Here is a 17119-nt window from a genome sequence, read left to right on the forward strand (position 1 = left end):
TTTATTTTTCTCTCCCTTCCCACCCCCTTCAAGTAGAAGACAATATAGAAAATCTTTGTCTGGCTTGCACCAAGCTCTATCAAGCCTTGAATGAAGAAAATATGCTTGGAAAAAGATTAAAAAGAAGAAGTGTGCTTCTGAAGACATTATATAAACTTGTAGATGTTGATTCAGATCCACTTTGCCTGAAGCTGGCAAAGATTATTCTGGCTGTAAGTGTTTTAAAATGCTGTTTGGTAGAATGTGAAGCTCAAAATTGTGAATTACAACTTGCATTTAATTTTTCATTTCATACTCCTAAACTATGTCTAAACTAACCCTTTCCTAAGCACAGTTTCTTGCCATACAGATACTAGTCTCCCATTCATCCAGATCAGCACTTGTTGGAGCCTATTTTTTGCAGAGAAATTGCGTCTGGGGGAGGAAGGAGGGACACAAAATAGGATAGCTCGTGTATGGTTGCAGGAATTTTGCATAGGCATGAAAAAGAGACAGTGTTCTAAGCTGGGATACACATGCAGGGATTTAAACAAAACAATAATTTAAAAAATTACACATAGAAATAGAGCTTAGTTTTTGAATAATGTCTTGATCTTATTAAGCACCTCTATCTGAATATACCACAATAATTTTTTTGGAAAGTGAGTAAGTGTAATTATCTCTTTCTCTAGTATTTCCGGTTAAAATTCTCAGTGAAGTTGGTACTTTTGAACATATTGGTTCAGCTTCTACTAAGTGTCTATAGACAGTCACTGGTGAAAGGATACCAGCTAGTGCCATGTTGTAGACATTTTAGTAATTAGTGTGCGTTGGGCAGGAGTGTGTTCTCCTTTAAGGTAGCATGTGTTGTTTTAATTAGAAGATATAATTATATATTCAGATACTACATAGATGTTAAGTGGTGCTTATATAAAAAAAAGTTCTATTACAGACATTTTTCTGTGGAGTCTTTCAAAAATCATGAACAAAAGAAGAAATTTCCCGTGAAATGCAGAGGAAAGGAAGAGATTTGTCATTGTATTTTTAACATTTTTACTTCTCTTTCATTATCTCTCAATGACCTTTAGTACATCATAAGATCTTGTTTTCTGATATTTGAGAATAACTTTCATTATGACATGTACTGTTGTATTGGAGTTCTTTGTGGTATGGCCATAGATGCCAAACCAGCGAATCCTGTGCAGAATTTGTCTGTAAGAGTAAATTAGAGAAAAAAACTTGCAAGTTATTGATATGCTACCTGGAGAAAATAAATAAAAAGTTTATGTATCATCTGTTATTTTGAAGTCAGTCAGCACAGTTTGCTAAATAGAGTTAAACTAGCTAGGTTTCAGAGTCCCTGAATTCTGCAAACTTTTCACTTTGGCTCAATGTAGTGTCAGGGTTTCAGGTGGAATTCAGTAGTTCTGTGAGAATACAAGTTTGCCATGGTGTCTGAACTTGTAAAATGTTATGGTGCATTTTTGTATGTAGATTTTAGCTGTGATTTTTATTGTCTTTTATTTCTTTGCAGATGAAAGTGGATGGAAAAAATCTTCTCAGTGTTTGTAAGCTTGCATTTAAAATTTGCAGGAATGAAAAAAATGATTACATCATTCAAAATGATAGATTATTGGGTATGTATCCTGTTCTTGTGTGTAAGTTAGGTGTTGAAATTCAGTAGTTAGATTGATCATTTTTCAAGAAACATTCTCAGAGTTAACTTAGTCACACACTAAAAATTGGCTCCTAGGTCAAACTAACAGTCCACCTAGTCCAGTATTCTGTGTCTAATGATGGCGAAAGGGGATGCTGTTTAGGGAGAGCATGGAAGCCTACGTGTTTTCTGTGATCCATTTCCCCTGTACTACCCCAGGATCCAGAATTGTTACATTCTGTTACGGACATTAGATGGTGCATCCCTGCCTAATCCTTCTTAGTCTCTGTTTATAGATCTTTTGTTCATTAATTTGCCTAATTCCTTTTTGAACTTTTCTTATTCTGTCTGCCTCTACGATCTCATAGAGCAACAAGTTCCAGAAGTTCTCTGTCTGCTGTTTTAAATGTATCTACTTTTCATTATGCCTCTGCTTGTAGTTTTGCAGGAGTTGTAAGAGTTTCTACAGCCAGCTTACCCTCCACCTTCATGATTTTTTAAACTGCAGTCATATTACATATGTCTGCCTTCTTTTCAGACTGAGGCACCTCAGGCTTTTAGCTCTTTCTTTGAAAGTATACTGTGTCATTCTCTCAGCTGTTTTTGTAGCCCTTCCCTGTACCTTCTCCAACTCCAGTAGATCCTTCTTGAGATGTACAGAACAAAACTTTCCATAGAAGTCAAGATGTATCTGCACCAAACCTTATAGAAGCGAAATAATGGTGTCTGTGTTGTTGGCCATCATCAGGAAGCATACTGACAACAATCATTGGCTTTTTTTAGCTGCTGCTGCACATGGAGCCAATGGTTTTGGAGAATTGTCAGCAATGGCTCCACGATCTCTTTCATGATTGTAACTGTATTTGTGTGTCATCCACACACACCATGCAAATATGAGAAATATTAAGAAAATGACAGTGTATGGATGATACTCTGTATTGATTAATGGTTGTTCCTTGCACTAAAACTTCATTATGCTTTATTAACATAGGCCTTGACCTTGCAAGCATTTATTGCATGTGCATAAGTTAAAGCGTATGTGTATATCTGCTTAGATAAATGAGAGTATTCATGGTCTTAAAGTTTAGTATGTGAGTGTTGTCAGAAATAAAGACCAGATAAGCCTTTCCAGTAGTAAGATAGACAGGTAAGGACTTGGAGAAAAGAGAGCAGATCTAATTGCTCAACTGACTTTGAATACTGAAAACTACAGTTTTGTAGAGATTAGCATCACACAAAAATCTGAACAGGTTGAGTGGCTATGGCTGTGTAAGCATTGGGTTTTTTTGCTCTGATTTCCATCTTCACTCACTTTTCTTTCACTTGCTCTTTTTTTCCCTTTATTTTAAAAACTAGTGAAGGAAAGAACATTTTTTTGTAGGGTTTTGTTTGTTTGTTTATTCACTTTTTATGTTTTGGACCCACTTTATCCAGGCCAAAGATGTGAACCTGGGTTATCAGCATAATCACCCAGATTCCTGTTGCAGTCACTGGGTTATAGATTCAATTTCTTTTTCTTCTTCTGGCCCTGTGAACTATTTATGTGCAGTGGAGTATCTCCAGTAGAAGAAATAAATTAACCATTCATCCCAAAAGAGACAACTACTGTTGAAGACCCTGTTTGTTACTGAGCAGGGCAGGGACCTAAAACTGATTTCTCACATTCCCACAACCCAAGTGATTTAGCTGACTGCTAGGCAGTTGGTGAGGGTAAGAGTTTGAGCAAGAGCCTAGATTGTGAGTACTTCATCTGTGTACACCCATATACTTGGAGAGAGTTTCAACTTCAGACAGAAAAAACTTCAGAAATCTCTTAAGTTTAATGAGATGGGAAAATGTTTTTATTCCACTGGATGGAACACAGGAAGCAGAAGTAAATATCAGTTTCAATCAATTACTAGGAATTCAAAAGCATAAAATTGGTTAGGATTACTTATTTAAGATACACCCACCAAATTCAGAGTGTCTCAATTTGACTGTGAAAGATACATTGGGCTTGTGCTAACAGCTGTTAATTTTAGCATTTCAGATATCTGACAGTGGTAGCATAAAGCAAAACTTTTACAGTAACTTTACCTATATAAAAAGTAAATTTAAAAAGGCCATGAATAGAATTCAAATGTGATATTTGAATTGGGCACTTGTGCCTTTTAGTGCTCCATTTGAGATGCTTTAAGAAATTTGATTTTTAAGGAATTAGTGGGAAGAAACCTCTTTAGAATGTCTCAAGTTTAGTACACAAAATTCCAGGCACACACACGATTAGTTTTGCAAATCTTGACTGAGGATTTCAATGATTACTACTGTATGTTTACAACTGGTCCTGGTTCTTGAAGCCTGGGAGAACAAGTCAGGCCCATTCTCTTACTCATCAATAACTGTTTCTTGGTTTTGATCCAAATACCCAATATTTCTAGCCCACTTATTAGAAATGCAAGAGTTCAATCTGAGGGTTTTTTTTCCCCCAATTGTTAACCTCTTCAATGACTGGACTGTATCACATATAAATGTTAATATTAGGCTTTCTGGATAATGATTTTCCTTTTAGATTGTTTGTTGGACGTCCTGAGAACTGAAGATCTACAAAAAAACAATGAAGCTCTCCTGTATTGCATGGGAGCTATAAAATTAATGTCTGGAAATGCAGTACTCCTTAATGAAATGGTCAACAAAGGAGCTGTTGAAATGTTGCTGCAATTAATGAAGCAGATTAATAATATAACAGAAAATGACACATATTTCTCCAACTTGGGCCACCTATTAGTCCAGGTTAGCATTTACTTTTATTTCTAAAAGTACACTCTTCAAGGGCAAATGAAAAATGTAATTAGAGGAGATAAGCTACCTCCGTGTGCCACCGACAGAGTTGTACCTATATGTGAATAGACTTTTTTAAAGAAGTTTACATGAAGTTGTTCAGGACCTAAATTTAATTATCATAGATATTTTTGTGTAGTCAATTTTAAAGGCTTTAGAAATTCTGAAGTTAATAGAAATATTTTTAGGTACCTAATAAAACCAGTTTCTTATTATTACTTTATGGTGCTGACAATGTTCTGGATATTACCATAAACAGGTAAAACTATGTTCCTTGTCTGAATTCTTTAAACTGAAATAATAAATACAAACTGGCTCTGCAATCCTCCAGGAGATTACAAAAAGCTTTTTATTACAAGAATAATGCATTTTTAAAAACACATAGGAAAATACAGTTATGTTTCTTTGACAAACTCTATTTGAAGAAGGGGAATTTAAGGAAAAGGTAGTTGTAAAAGCCAACACTTTTGAATCTTTTTGAAGGCAGCGGGTTCAAAACTATGTTTTCACTTATGAGGTACCTTGATGAGTGGCAGCTATGAGAACTAATCCTTTACCCTAAAACTGTTTCAACCTTAGTGTTTTAGGAAAAAATGGTTACGTAGCTAAATCTTAAGTTATGCATAGGTTGTGGGATTTTTTTGTATTTGTCAAGGATTTGCCAGGTAGATTCCTGGCATTTGTCTTGGAAGTTATTGATGTACAGCTTAGCAAATGGTGTAATTGTAAGCTTTTTGGGACTTCATAGGAAAATATATTGGACACTTTTCTGAGGTAGTTTTTACACTAAATTTCTCTACTAATTATGCCAGATTTCTTTAATTCTCTACTAACTTAAAAACAAGGATTTCATACTTCTTGAAATTATATGAGAATACAGATAGCTTACATCATCACGTTACTATTACTGATTTTTGTCTGTTTATTTTAGTGGAGCTATGAGGTATGTCTCTCCTGAATAGTGTATATAATCTTCATACAAACATAAACAGATTGGGAGATACTATGAAGCACTGAATGTAATGATGTGGCTTAATACTTAGTTTGGTTAAGGAAGTCCCAAAATGACAAAATGCTAAAGACTGGGAGAATATATGATGAAACTGGAGATTTTGTGATTGTTGTGTTCCTATTTTGTTTCCTATCTGGTCCTGTCATCATTAAGTTCCTATATGAATCAAAATTCTCTTCTATATACTTCTGTCTTTAGAATTGGGAATGTTAACTTTCTTGTGGTACTGTGAATTCTCCAAACAATTCTAAAAATATCTGTGCCATTTTGTTGATATCATACCTTATATTCTATACAAAAATGGTATATGGGCTTTGCAAGCCGCCTTTTTCCAGAGAAGGTGTACAAACTTCAGGTCTGCATGTAATCGAGGTTTTAATGACTATATTTTTCTTGAATGCTGCTAGTTAGACTTTGTAAGTCCCAATACTACTGCAGTGCTGCCTTAGGCTATCAGTTTAGTTAGAAACCCCCTTTTGAAAACAATTGAGGTGGGATTATGGGTCCAGAATAGATTCTGTTCTCGGTGTAATTTTCAAGGTGATAGACAGTGACTTAAAACACCTAAACTATAAGAAAAGTAAGCTTAGGTGAAGAAGTAGCGTATGATGCCTCACATACAGAAGCTGTACAGTCATTTCAGTGAGTGGAAATTTAGGTTGTAGTTTTGGTAGGCATTTTAAAACCTAAATTAGAGATATGTATCCTGTATCTCTTTTCACATCTATATAGTTTAAAAATATTTATCCTTCTGAGAGCAGGAAGGGGATGATTAAAAGCAAAGCATATTACTTACTGAAGTTTGCTGGCTGCTTCTGGCATTAATCATATCATACATATAATGGGAATCCTGTTGAGTAAAGAGATGGAAATTTATGTTAAATAGATATAAAAAGAAGTTTGTGCCAGTTGGGGCATTTAAAAATAACAAATGATGTCCAAGTAATAAAACTAATTAATCAGATTACTTTCAGCTGTTTGACTAGTTGTCTGAACTTCCCCACAACTCTGCAGAAATGTTTTTTCTTCCATTATTTGTATGTGGATAAATTTAATTTTTTTAATCAAAGGTTTAATTTGCAAATGTGTGAAAGGAAAATGTTACATTTTACGCTTTTTTTTTGGTCATTATTGTCTGCTGTTTTCAGTATGATTGTAGCAAAAATATTTTGTATGGTTTTGAGTAGACTGGCTGTTTCTAAGAAGGCCTCGAGTATTTTGTGGAAAAGTCAATAGTGACAGCTGTCTCTTATTGAGGTTGCTGTTTCACTTGTTTATATTCTCTTCTGTAGTAGTACAGATACTTCATTTTTCTTCTTCTTGTGAGAAAAGTAGTGATTTCTGCTGCTATGTAATTCCTGTGCAAATTTCTCATATCAGTTTCTTAAATCTACATTAATGTGCACCATTTCTTCTATGTGAGTTAATTGTTCAGTCATCATAGGCAGATGTAGGAATAGTTGTTTTCAGGGATACAGCATCGAAGAAAGTTTCTTCTGTGATTCATGTCTTCAGAATAAAGGAGTTTTTTGTGGCATACTCGTAGCAAAAGATCAAATATCCAGTGACATGCAGAAGTAATGAATAAATACAAGTTCTTCAGGAATAGAGAGCAAATTATATTGGAGGAGAAAAACACCTCAAATACTCACAGTGGTCTCTGAGGGAGGCTCTGCCATCTCTTAATCCTGATAACTGAAGTATCTCAGTAAACGGGGACCAGCTCTTCATTCTTTAACTGTATAATTGCACAATCACCAGATGGCAGTATTATACATAATCTTGCCAGGTCCTTTTTGTGGGAATAAAGTCCCTTTCTGATTTCTTCGTTGTTACACAATGGATTTTATGCAGAAGTCCCACAATACAAGAATAAAAATGTTTGTAATAATAATTATTTTTCCTTAATAGAGGACATGAAACCAAGGTCGTCTTTGACTCATTTTGTGTTGCTTCACCTAATAGTCTGATTGTATTTATATAAAATATGGTAATGCTTATTCAAAAGCCAAAGCTTTTGAAGTGTCACTAACAAGACTTAACAAGTACTTCATGTTCCTTAATTGAAAACCACTTAAATGTCTTCTCCTTTAAAAATAGCATTTGTCTGCTGTTAAATTTTCTGTTTGGGTGAATTTGATCTTTCACATGGTAACATAAGGATTAGGGCTGGTGGGGATTGCTAGAGCCAATTGTTATGCATTTCTCCCTGAAGCATGGTGTCTGCTTGAAGCAATCAGAATCTCTCTTGAATTCATGTGCTGTTTGGCTAGCATCTATTATTTTTTTAATTTATACTCTTCAAATTTCACTTGCATACTAAACTGTTCTTTTGTGTATATATACTTCTATGAACTTCTGAATTTCATTGTCTCGCACATTTAAGGGTTTACGGTTTTTTGCATTGCTTTTCCTTTCTAAACTGTCTTTGTGTGAGGTCGCCTCTTGATAGAATTTACCACTGTGGGATTTTGAACCATCTAACTGTCTCAAAATTTTACTCTCTTTTTGGAGACCTCTGCACCACTATCAATTGATAATGATTATTTTTTTTTTAATCATCTTGTATGTAAGTCTCTTTCCTGCAGTGAAAACCCTGGTCTGGGTTTGAACAACACTTTTAATATGTGGTTTATCCTTCATTTCCTTTATGTGAAGTTTAGCTAGAGCTCAACAAATATCATCCTAGGCTAACTGTGAACATCTTGTATGTGAGTGCTGAATAGAGTCTTCTGTGACTATTCCATTCGGCAGGAATTTTTCACCAAAACTTTTGAATAAGTGAAAGTATTTGATCAAAGTATTTTTATTTTAAAATATTTATTCAGTATTGTGTTGACTTTTGAAGCATCGTGACTTGTGAAAGAATGCATATCTGGAAGTGTATTCTTTGCGGTTGTTTAGTTAAAATAACAAAAAACTCCAGGTGTCATCTTAAATTATGAGCAATATGAAGCAAATGGTAACAAACACACTCAGTTTCTGTTTATTCTGAATATAGTATACGTTTCATATTTAGCGCTGAAGTTAAATCCATTCACATATCACATTCACATTATCACATAATTTTTTTCCCTCTGTAGCTTGTTTCTCCATTTTGACACATTGTTCCTTCTCCTGTTGTTCCATTACGGGCCATCTTGCGGTAACTGAAGACATGTACACGTTTGGCAAATTTGTTGAAGTAGGACAGTGAATTTGAAAGCTGCTGGAGAATGGACAGAGTAGTGCATAGAATCCTATGAGCAAAAGCTCCTCAAACTTAACCTGCTCTTTGTCAGATTTTTCCTTTAAAATTAGCAATTACATATCACTGGACAAGAAGTCCAATTCAGTGATAAAATACTTAATATCTAGAGGTTTTTGTGCTTACAAACAATTTGAACAGATTTAAAACCAAATTGAAGTTAAATACTTTATTCATACAATAAGGAAAATTTGAAGAATTCCCATATTCACATTAGATTAAATGACTTCACATTAATTTTATAGTAAATTCTGGTTTAGATCAAAAGTTAACTTACATGTCATTGCCTGTCTGACCTTGGCATTTGAATACCCTTACCTTGGAAGAGAAGCAGAAAATTTCAAAATATGCAATAGCTGATTCATTTTGTGTATCTGTGATAGATATTTTGTGCTTAAAACTCCTTGAAATAGAACAGTAACTTCTGAAAATATTTTGGTTTCTCCAAAATAAACTTGAGGACTTAAGCTTTTCATTTTTGTATTGTTTGAATAGTGGATTTCTCTTGATCTTGATTAACTTTTAAATTTTTTTAATCAAAATAATTTTATTGTATTTTAAAATCAATTCATCTTAGTTTGCAACTATCAAAATCAAAATATATATCAGTATGAATTTGCAAGACTTAAATGTAAATTTGCAAAATCAGACATTATGCAAAAAATCACTTCAACTGTCCACAGCATTTCACCTAATTTCCAATTGGTCTATATTTGTATACACGCATACAAGATTTTAAAACATACAAAAGGTCATGTTTCCCTCAAAGAAGGAGGTTACGTGCAGGCACAGACCAGCATCAATCTTTCATTTTCAAACAATTATTCCAATATACACAATTTTGTTACACATTTCCTGTTATAATTTATTGGTAGATACATACCTGCAGAATGCTAACAGGGCATTCAGACTGCCTTAGACGTTATAAATGAGATCTGAGCTTTATTAAATTTTCAGTACAGTGTGGATTCTGTTGTAAACGGCTGTGATTAATAAATCTTTAAATATTCTATATGCAGCTGACAGCTACTTTGCGAAACTTGGCTGACTTACCTTCGGCAAGACGCCAGCTCCTTTGCAGTGGCGCAGTCTCTGAGCTCTGTGCGGCGCTAGAGCAGCGTGTGGATGATAAGGATGTATGCATCTATATTGTCAGGATATTCAGGTATGTACAGGGGACAGTGCTATTTCTGCATGTAGTCAAGTCAGTGTTACTGCTTCAAGTGACCTCAAAGGGGGCAGGATCAAGCGCAAGAATGGGAAGATTTACATTGGTGGTTTTTTTTTCTAAAAGCGCTGTGTAGTTTTTAATGATTTTGTATGATAATTGTGTCTTTATTAATACTGATAGAATTGTTTAATTGTAGCCATACAACTTGGATTCATTGTCCCTGTGAAAAGTGTTTTGTTGTATTGTGTTATTCTTCGATCCCACAGACTCTGACTGAGATTTTTAAAGTACTATTTCTTATATTTTAAAGCTGTGTAAATTAAGTATTTATTAATCCTATTTTAGGACGTTTTAAAAAAATTGAGAGAAATTACACAAGCTTAAGTTGTATCTGGGACTGCGTATTGTGAAATAAAATACAAAAGAGAAAACGTGATCAGTGTTCATTGTTTTGAGCTGTCACAGAGTGTTTGAGGAGATTAATCTGTGGGATCAGGGCTTGAGTGTGCAGATGAAAATTCTGAAAGAATCTCAGTTTTATGAGCAGCTCAGTGGCTATTTCCCAAGATGTGCTTTTTAGAGGGAGATCAGTATGAATGAATCACCCCAAAAGATCCATTTGTAGTCTGAATGGTTTCTTAGTCAAAAATCTTCCAGTTACCAAGCACCAGCTTGCAATATCCAATGCTAAACAGACTTGCAAACCATTTAAGGATTTTGAAGAAGTTGTGAAATTAACTGTTGGTAATTTCAGGAGGAGTTGGCTTATAGGCACAATTTATGAATGTCGTTCTGGAGGAAGTCTTTGCCATTGCTGCTTTGTTACTGTATTGAGTCATGTTGCCTGTGGCTTCATGTTCATTGAGATTCTGCTATGGACTTCTCTTCCTGTTCAGCCCCTCCAAATTATCCATCACATCCTCCCTGCTAGATGAGATTGGGTTGTGCTTTGAAGAGCAGCTACATAAGGGACTGTCATTCCTTCCTCTCCACAGCTAAAAACAGGCAAATCTGGTCCTTTGCTGTTTGTGCTACCTGTAAAGCAAGTGAATTGCTTCCCCAATTCCATGCCACCTTGTCCACATCTGTCGCTCTAATTTTGTTCCTAAAAATAAGTTGAGTTCTAGCTATTATTACAACACTTCAAGTATATTTACCTCTTCTAAGGAGAGAGCATTTCTTTTACTTGGAAAATGCCATGAAAAGTGGGGTAATGCAATGGGTTTGTAATTAAATGTAATCGATACTTACACTGTAATTCTGACAAGGACATTTACTTGATCTAGAATTCAATACGGAGCAAAAGTAATTTGTCTTATTTAAAGTTTCCTACTGCTTCAATTTTTTTTTCTTAAGTTTAGTGAACTGCATGCTCCGAGGATACAAATTAGCCATAAAATCAATTTAATTAGCTCCCTGGAAATTGCAGTCACAAAAAAAAGAAAACCCATTATAGTATGCAGTACAGAGCACAGATCTGAATTTTATTTTGTCTTCTAGTAATACAGAATGGTTATTCTTTTCTCTCAGTCGGTAACTTTAGGCAGCTTCTTTGTAGCGAATATGTTCAATCTATTCAGATTATTAATTTCTCTAAGTCTAAGTCTTGCTGTAATTGGTTGTAATCGAACATCAACACAGATATTTGCTGGTTTTGACTACATGGGAAACAAGAGGTTATCCTAGTTTGTTCTGTTATTGCAGTATTTCTGGTATGACCAAAGCGCATCCAGTTCTTTATTTTTGTAATGGTCAAGGTGAGAACAGCTGTTACAGAATATGCAGAGGTAAAATCGTGACTGCAAGAAGGCACTTTATCCATATTTGCTGGTGAGAAATGTGTTCTGTTAGTGTTGTCACAGGGATCTACTAGACGTGCATTAGGAAGGGAGCCTTTATTTCCTCTCCTCTCTGACTGCTCATGTCATCGTGAAATTACAGTTCTTCCATTTAATGCTAAGAAGTGCTAGTGTTAGCATACTGTGGCCATATGGCAAGCAGGTTGGGAAGCTCCTTATGTTCGCTTCTTCCTGTAATTCACTGTGGCAAGGATAGCTAGACTTCTGTTGTGCTCCTGTGTAGCTGCGTATGCCTCTACTAGAAGTCAGAGTATTGGCATTCATTTAATTTTTTGGAAAATACAGCCCTAAGAGTCGGAAGCAGAGTGATTTTTAAAAAAAAAATCTTTTGTGGAAAAAAAGTGCTTTCATTCATTTCTATTTTATTTTTATACCTTTGTAGCAAACTTTCTTTCTACAATGACTTCTGTGCAGCTTTAGCAGACTGCTCCAGATGTTACATCTTATTTTTAGCCCTACTAAACAAATACCAGAAGAAGCAGGTCAGTTTTTTCATCTCTTGATTTTTATATATTAATCCTCTGATGTGTCTGTGTATTATTGTGTATAAGCTCGTTTTCAGTGACCTACTTTTATGCATTTACCAAATAAAAATTTTAAATCATTGACAGCATTTCTAAGTAATAAAAAATTGAAACAATTTAGATTAAAAATTCAAAGCAATATAGGGGACAGATAGTTGATTAACTTGTCTATCCTTTACATGTGTAGAAACAGTCCTTTGAGTACTTAATTATTTTTCTTAGTTTTAAAAAATACTTTTTAAAGCAAATAGTTTATTTGGATATTTAACAGTATGAAATTGTTGGGATTTCTCCTGCCCTCCTCCCTTGCAAAAGACATGTGATTTTTCCAGAGTTAAGCAGTTTGAAAGCAGAGGGAAATTTGTTCCTTGATAACTGCATAAGGTATCAGAATATATTTCTCCTCTACCAAGAAAACCATATGCCTAGAATACCGCATGTGGAACATTCACCTAGAAATAAATGTTTAGAGTTTGTCAAAATGCCTCATATTATGAAGTAAAATTATAAGAGTATACTTGCTACCAACTTCATTAGAACTTCAAGGGTCAGGTGTTGCTGTATTGTCCTGCTGTATCACAGTGATCTTTCCTGTGTTTGCTGGAGCACCAGGCTCTGGGAGTTTGGTGCGGGATCATAGTTTTAAAGATTGCCAGGTTGGTAAGAGTGGAGTGCCCCATGTATGGCAAATTACTTAGCTCTGTTGCCAGGTAAGATTTAAGAAGTAAATAATTTTTATGTAAAGCATAGATGTTCAAAGGTGGAACAAGGTTTCAAAACATAGAACATTAAATCACATTAAGATCATTCTTAAAAGTAAGGAACTTTCTTGGCTGCTCCAGCATCTAAACTAGTTTGAGGACATTTAAGTGTTCTATACAATTTATACTAGAGTTAGTAATTCCTGGAGAATTGTTGGAAGGAGGTCTTTTGTGCTGCTACTGTTGAAGGCAGTTAATGAAGATAATCACATCGGCTACACTGAATGATCTATTCTTTCTCTTGCCAAATACAAAAATAATTTCTCCCTGTCCTGTTTACCTGCATCCCTGTTTTCTGTGATAGTACACATGGAAGACGAACAAAGATTAAGTTGTTTCTATTCTTCTAAATGTCTGTTGATTAACACTTCTGCAGCATATCTGACTATTTCTAGGTTCAGGCTGCTCTTGCATTGTATAGTCTTCAAAGACACTGTAGTAAAATGCTACGTAAATGCTATGTAAATAATACAAGAAATATCAAAGGCACAATATTTTACTGGATTTATAGTTATTTTTCCTTGTGAGCACTGTATTAAAAACTCAACGAATGATGGGACTGGGAATAAGGAGCTTAAATTGAGTAACATCTTCCTCTCAATCTTCATCTGTAATTTTAAGGGGAACTTTTCTAGGCTCCTGAGATAATAGCTTTGTGTCATAATGAATTGTAGGCTCATATATAAATTCAAATTGTTTGTTGTCAAGTAGTGTTCAGAATTTAGCTTCTCATTTGCCTATTTTATTAAGTGGTCCTAAAATACATCTTTCTTCACGAGATTAGCATTGCTTTTTGTGTTAAATTGTCAGTTGTTTTATGAAAATACAAATTAGTAAAGAAATAGCTTGTGTATTAAAAAACTTAGTTGTTATGTTGTGATGATTATATTGTAGTGTCTTCAGAATAATTATTTCTTACTGCATTTTTGAAACAAGCATGCAACTGTCAGTTGTCAGCTGAGTAAAGCCCTGCAGAAACAAGAAGAGGGACATAGATAATGTAATATACCACTTTTTCTGTAGTGTATAATAAACACTTGAGCTGTGAGGAGTGCAAATGTTTTTCCTGAGGTGTAGTTGGCACTGCTAATCTTTCTTTCAAAATGCTGACAGCTAGTGAGTTATAGTGTGAGTTGGTATGTGTTGAAAAGAAAACAAGTAACAGCAGTGTGAGTAAAATTGTCTGCTGTGGGAAGAAGCAGAGAGGAGGATAAATCAGTAATATTAACTCAAAGCATTTAAAATCCTCAGGACTAAGAACTGGTATGTTAAGAAAGGAAGTGTGTGTGTTTTCTGAATTTTCAGGTTGCAAATTTTATGGGATCATGTCTTTTTTACTGGCAATCATGGAAGCTAGAAACATACTGGAGAAAAAATTAAAACCAGCATTCAGACTTTCTCGAGTGCTTTCATAACTGTTACTTTAAAAATAAGCATTAAATATTGTGAAAATAAAAACGTGAGCACTGGAAATAGGATTAATGACTTGCTGCCACACCACACACTGAATTCCACAGCTGCCACCCAAATAATCTCTGTTCTTCTCACCACACTGCAGTTTCAGCTCTTTTCTTTTTTTTCTCAGCTTTTCTCTCTTGCGTAAAAGAGTCAGAAGGAATGGGAGAGTAGTAATTTAACTCTGTGAGAAAGACTTTTGGGGAAATTGAGTTGGCAAGACTTGCTAAATTCCATGTGTCATAGTCTTAGGTAAGGAGAGGAGTACAGAAGATTGGAAAAGCTGGATCTGCAAGCTAGGACTGGGGAATTCAGCAGTGCTCTTCTACGCATCATGTTCTGTTGGACTTCACTTGTGGTTAGTTTTGGAGCTTACTTATGCGGAGTAACAAAAAAATCCTTGGTGCCTGCCACATGCCATGAAAGCTGTCAGAAGTGTTCTTGCAGAGCCTCTTATCTTGCAGGATGAGCTTTGCATGCTTCTGTTTCTAGTCAGCATTGTAGACTTTTGCCCATCTCCAGAAATCTTTTAACGAGATGCTGTTCCCCTTTCCCAGATCATTATAATCTCTAAGCTTTTCAGATAAGGTATATGAAGGATGATTTTTTCAGGCTGTGGTTAATGTCACGAGTCATGAGGAGGCCATGCCTTTGGAACAGTGAGAATGCCTAAATAGGGCAGTGGCTTCTGTCAGTAAATCGGGCACTACCTGAGCTTAGATAGCCTTTTGGGGCCCTGCCAGCTTCTGTGAAATCTTTTATCAGTGTACAGTTAGGAGTCTATTTTCAATCCTAAGTGCACAAACACAGGTTATGATACTAAAAGTGGCATAGAAGAAATCTTGTGCCCATTGTGTAGGAAAGTCCCTTTATACTCAAGTGTAGCCTACTTTTTTGATCAGGAAATATTTGTTAAGTATCTGACATCACTGGATGCAGCAATTAGCTATTCAGCAAAAGAATAATCATATTGGGTCACATGAAAGGTTCATCCAGCCTACGATCCATACTTGGCAGCAGTAAAAATCAGATGCCTAGATAACAGTAAAAACAGAGCAAGCATATACGATACTTCCTGTATATACTTACCAAACCTCCAGGTCTTTTCAGCTTGGAGACTTCCTCAGCCAGCTGTGGTTCTCTGTGTATGAAATAAACCTTAGTTGACTTCTTTTCCATGAAATTCTATAGTCTCCCCTCTACCCCATACAAACTTATAATATATTAAACATCCATTGGCAAGGAGTTGCCATAGCAACTACCCACTACACAAATAATTCCTTTTGCTTGTTTTGAATTTGGCCTTTACTATCTTTATTTGATACCCCCTGGTTCTTGTATTGAAAAGTCAGTGAATATTTAATCTAATCATTCATTTCACACCATGCCTGACTTTCTAGATCTTTATTGTACCGTCTTCGAGTTACCTCTTCTCTGGGCTGAAGAGTCTTTGCTTCCTTGGTCCTTTCTGATACAGAGAGTCCTTTCTGATTCCATACCATTGTGCATCCGTGTTGCTTTTCTCAGAACTTTTTACAATCCTGATTCCTGTATCTTTTTTTTTTTTTGAGATGAGGAATCTAGAACATGGCAGTTAAGATGTGGCCATATCATAGATTTGCATGACTGTGTAAGTTTATTTCCCAGTAATTCCCAATATTTTATTTGCTTTCTTGACCTCCTGTGAGTGTTAAACCCCAATGAGGAATCTGTCACTAACCCCAAGATTGCTCTCCAGGTGGTTATGGTTGGTTCAAAGGTTGAAATTTTATACATGAAGGTATGCCTGCTCTGTGTTTTTCCACACACATCATTTCATGTTTATGTGCATTTAAATTTCATCTGCCATTTTATTACTGGTTGACTACAAATCCTTTTTCTGCTGTTCAGTCAGCCTTCATCTTTGCAGCTTTGAATATCTTAGTGTCATCAGCAAACTTTCCCATATCGCTGCTGTCACCTGCTTTTCCATGTTGTTTATGGCCAAGTTGAACACAACAGTTCCTAGTGCAGAACCCTGTGGAATTCCACCGGTCATCTTCCACCATTGCAGTAACCGCTAATTTACTCTGTTTTCCATCCTCTAATCGTTTATCTGTAGCAGGACGTGCTGCCTTACAGCATGGCTGCTTAGTTTCTCTAGGATTTTGGTGAGTGACTTTGTCAAAAGTCTCCTGGAAAGCCACATGGGTGATATCAGATGGGTCGTCTTTATGCATGTTTGTTGATCCCTTCAAAGAACTCAAGAGTTGGGTAAGTCAGAACGTGGGAGTCTTAAAGCTGATTGTGTTTATTTGACTGCCCACTAATTTTATTGTTCTTTTTTATGGTCTCTTCTAATTTATCTGCTACAGACACCAGACTTGAATCTCACTTGGATCCTTTTCACATTTGTTACCCTTCCAGTCTTTAGGCATCAAACCAGTTTTGAGAAGTTGCACATCACTGTTAGTAATTAAGCTATTTAATTCATTAGTTCTTTTAGAACTGTTGGGTGATTATCCAGTCCAGGTGATTTGTTACTGTTTGTTTTGTAAGTTTGTTCCTTAAAGTTGTTTGTGATCACTTCAGTTTTGGACAGATCCTCTGATGGGTCTTTCCCAGAGAAGGCTGTAGCATTGAGATGTCCCCATTTGC

The 17119-nt window shown here is 35.5% G+C and overlaps 1 protein-coding gene across 2 annotated transcripts in view; it reads left to right on the forward strand.

The window, feature by feature from the left end:
- Positions 1-17119, forward strand: part of ARMC2 (armadillo repeat containing 2) — a 66920-nt gene that overhangs the window by 30292 nt on the left and 19509 nt on the right. For both annotated transcript variants that reach the window (XM_075046738.1, XM_075046739.1), the window contains 5 exons: positions 37-212; positions 1514-1616; positions 4185-4405; positions 9732-9877; positions 12125-12224. In XM_075046738.1, the coding sequence (XP_074902839.1) occupies positions 37-212; positions 1514-1616; positions 4185-4405; positions 9732-9877; positions 12125-12224 (746 nt within the window). The remainder of the gene's footprint in view (positions 1-36; positions 213-1513; positions 1617-4184; positions 4406-9731; positions 9878-12124; positions 12225-17119) is intronic.

The sequence above is a fragment of the Buteo buteo genome, chromosome 15, assembly GCF_964188355.1.
Source record: "Buteo buteo chromosome 15, bButBut1.hap1.1, whole genome shotgun sequence".
NCBI classification, from domain to species: Eukaryota; Metazoa; Chordata; class Aves; order Accipitriformes; family Accipitridae; genus Buteo; species Buteo buteo.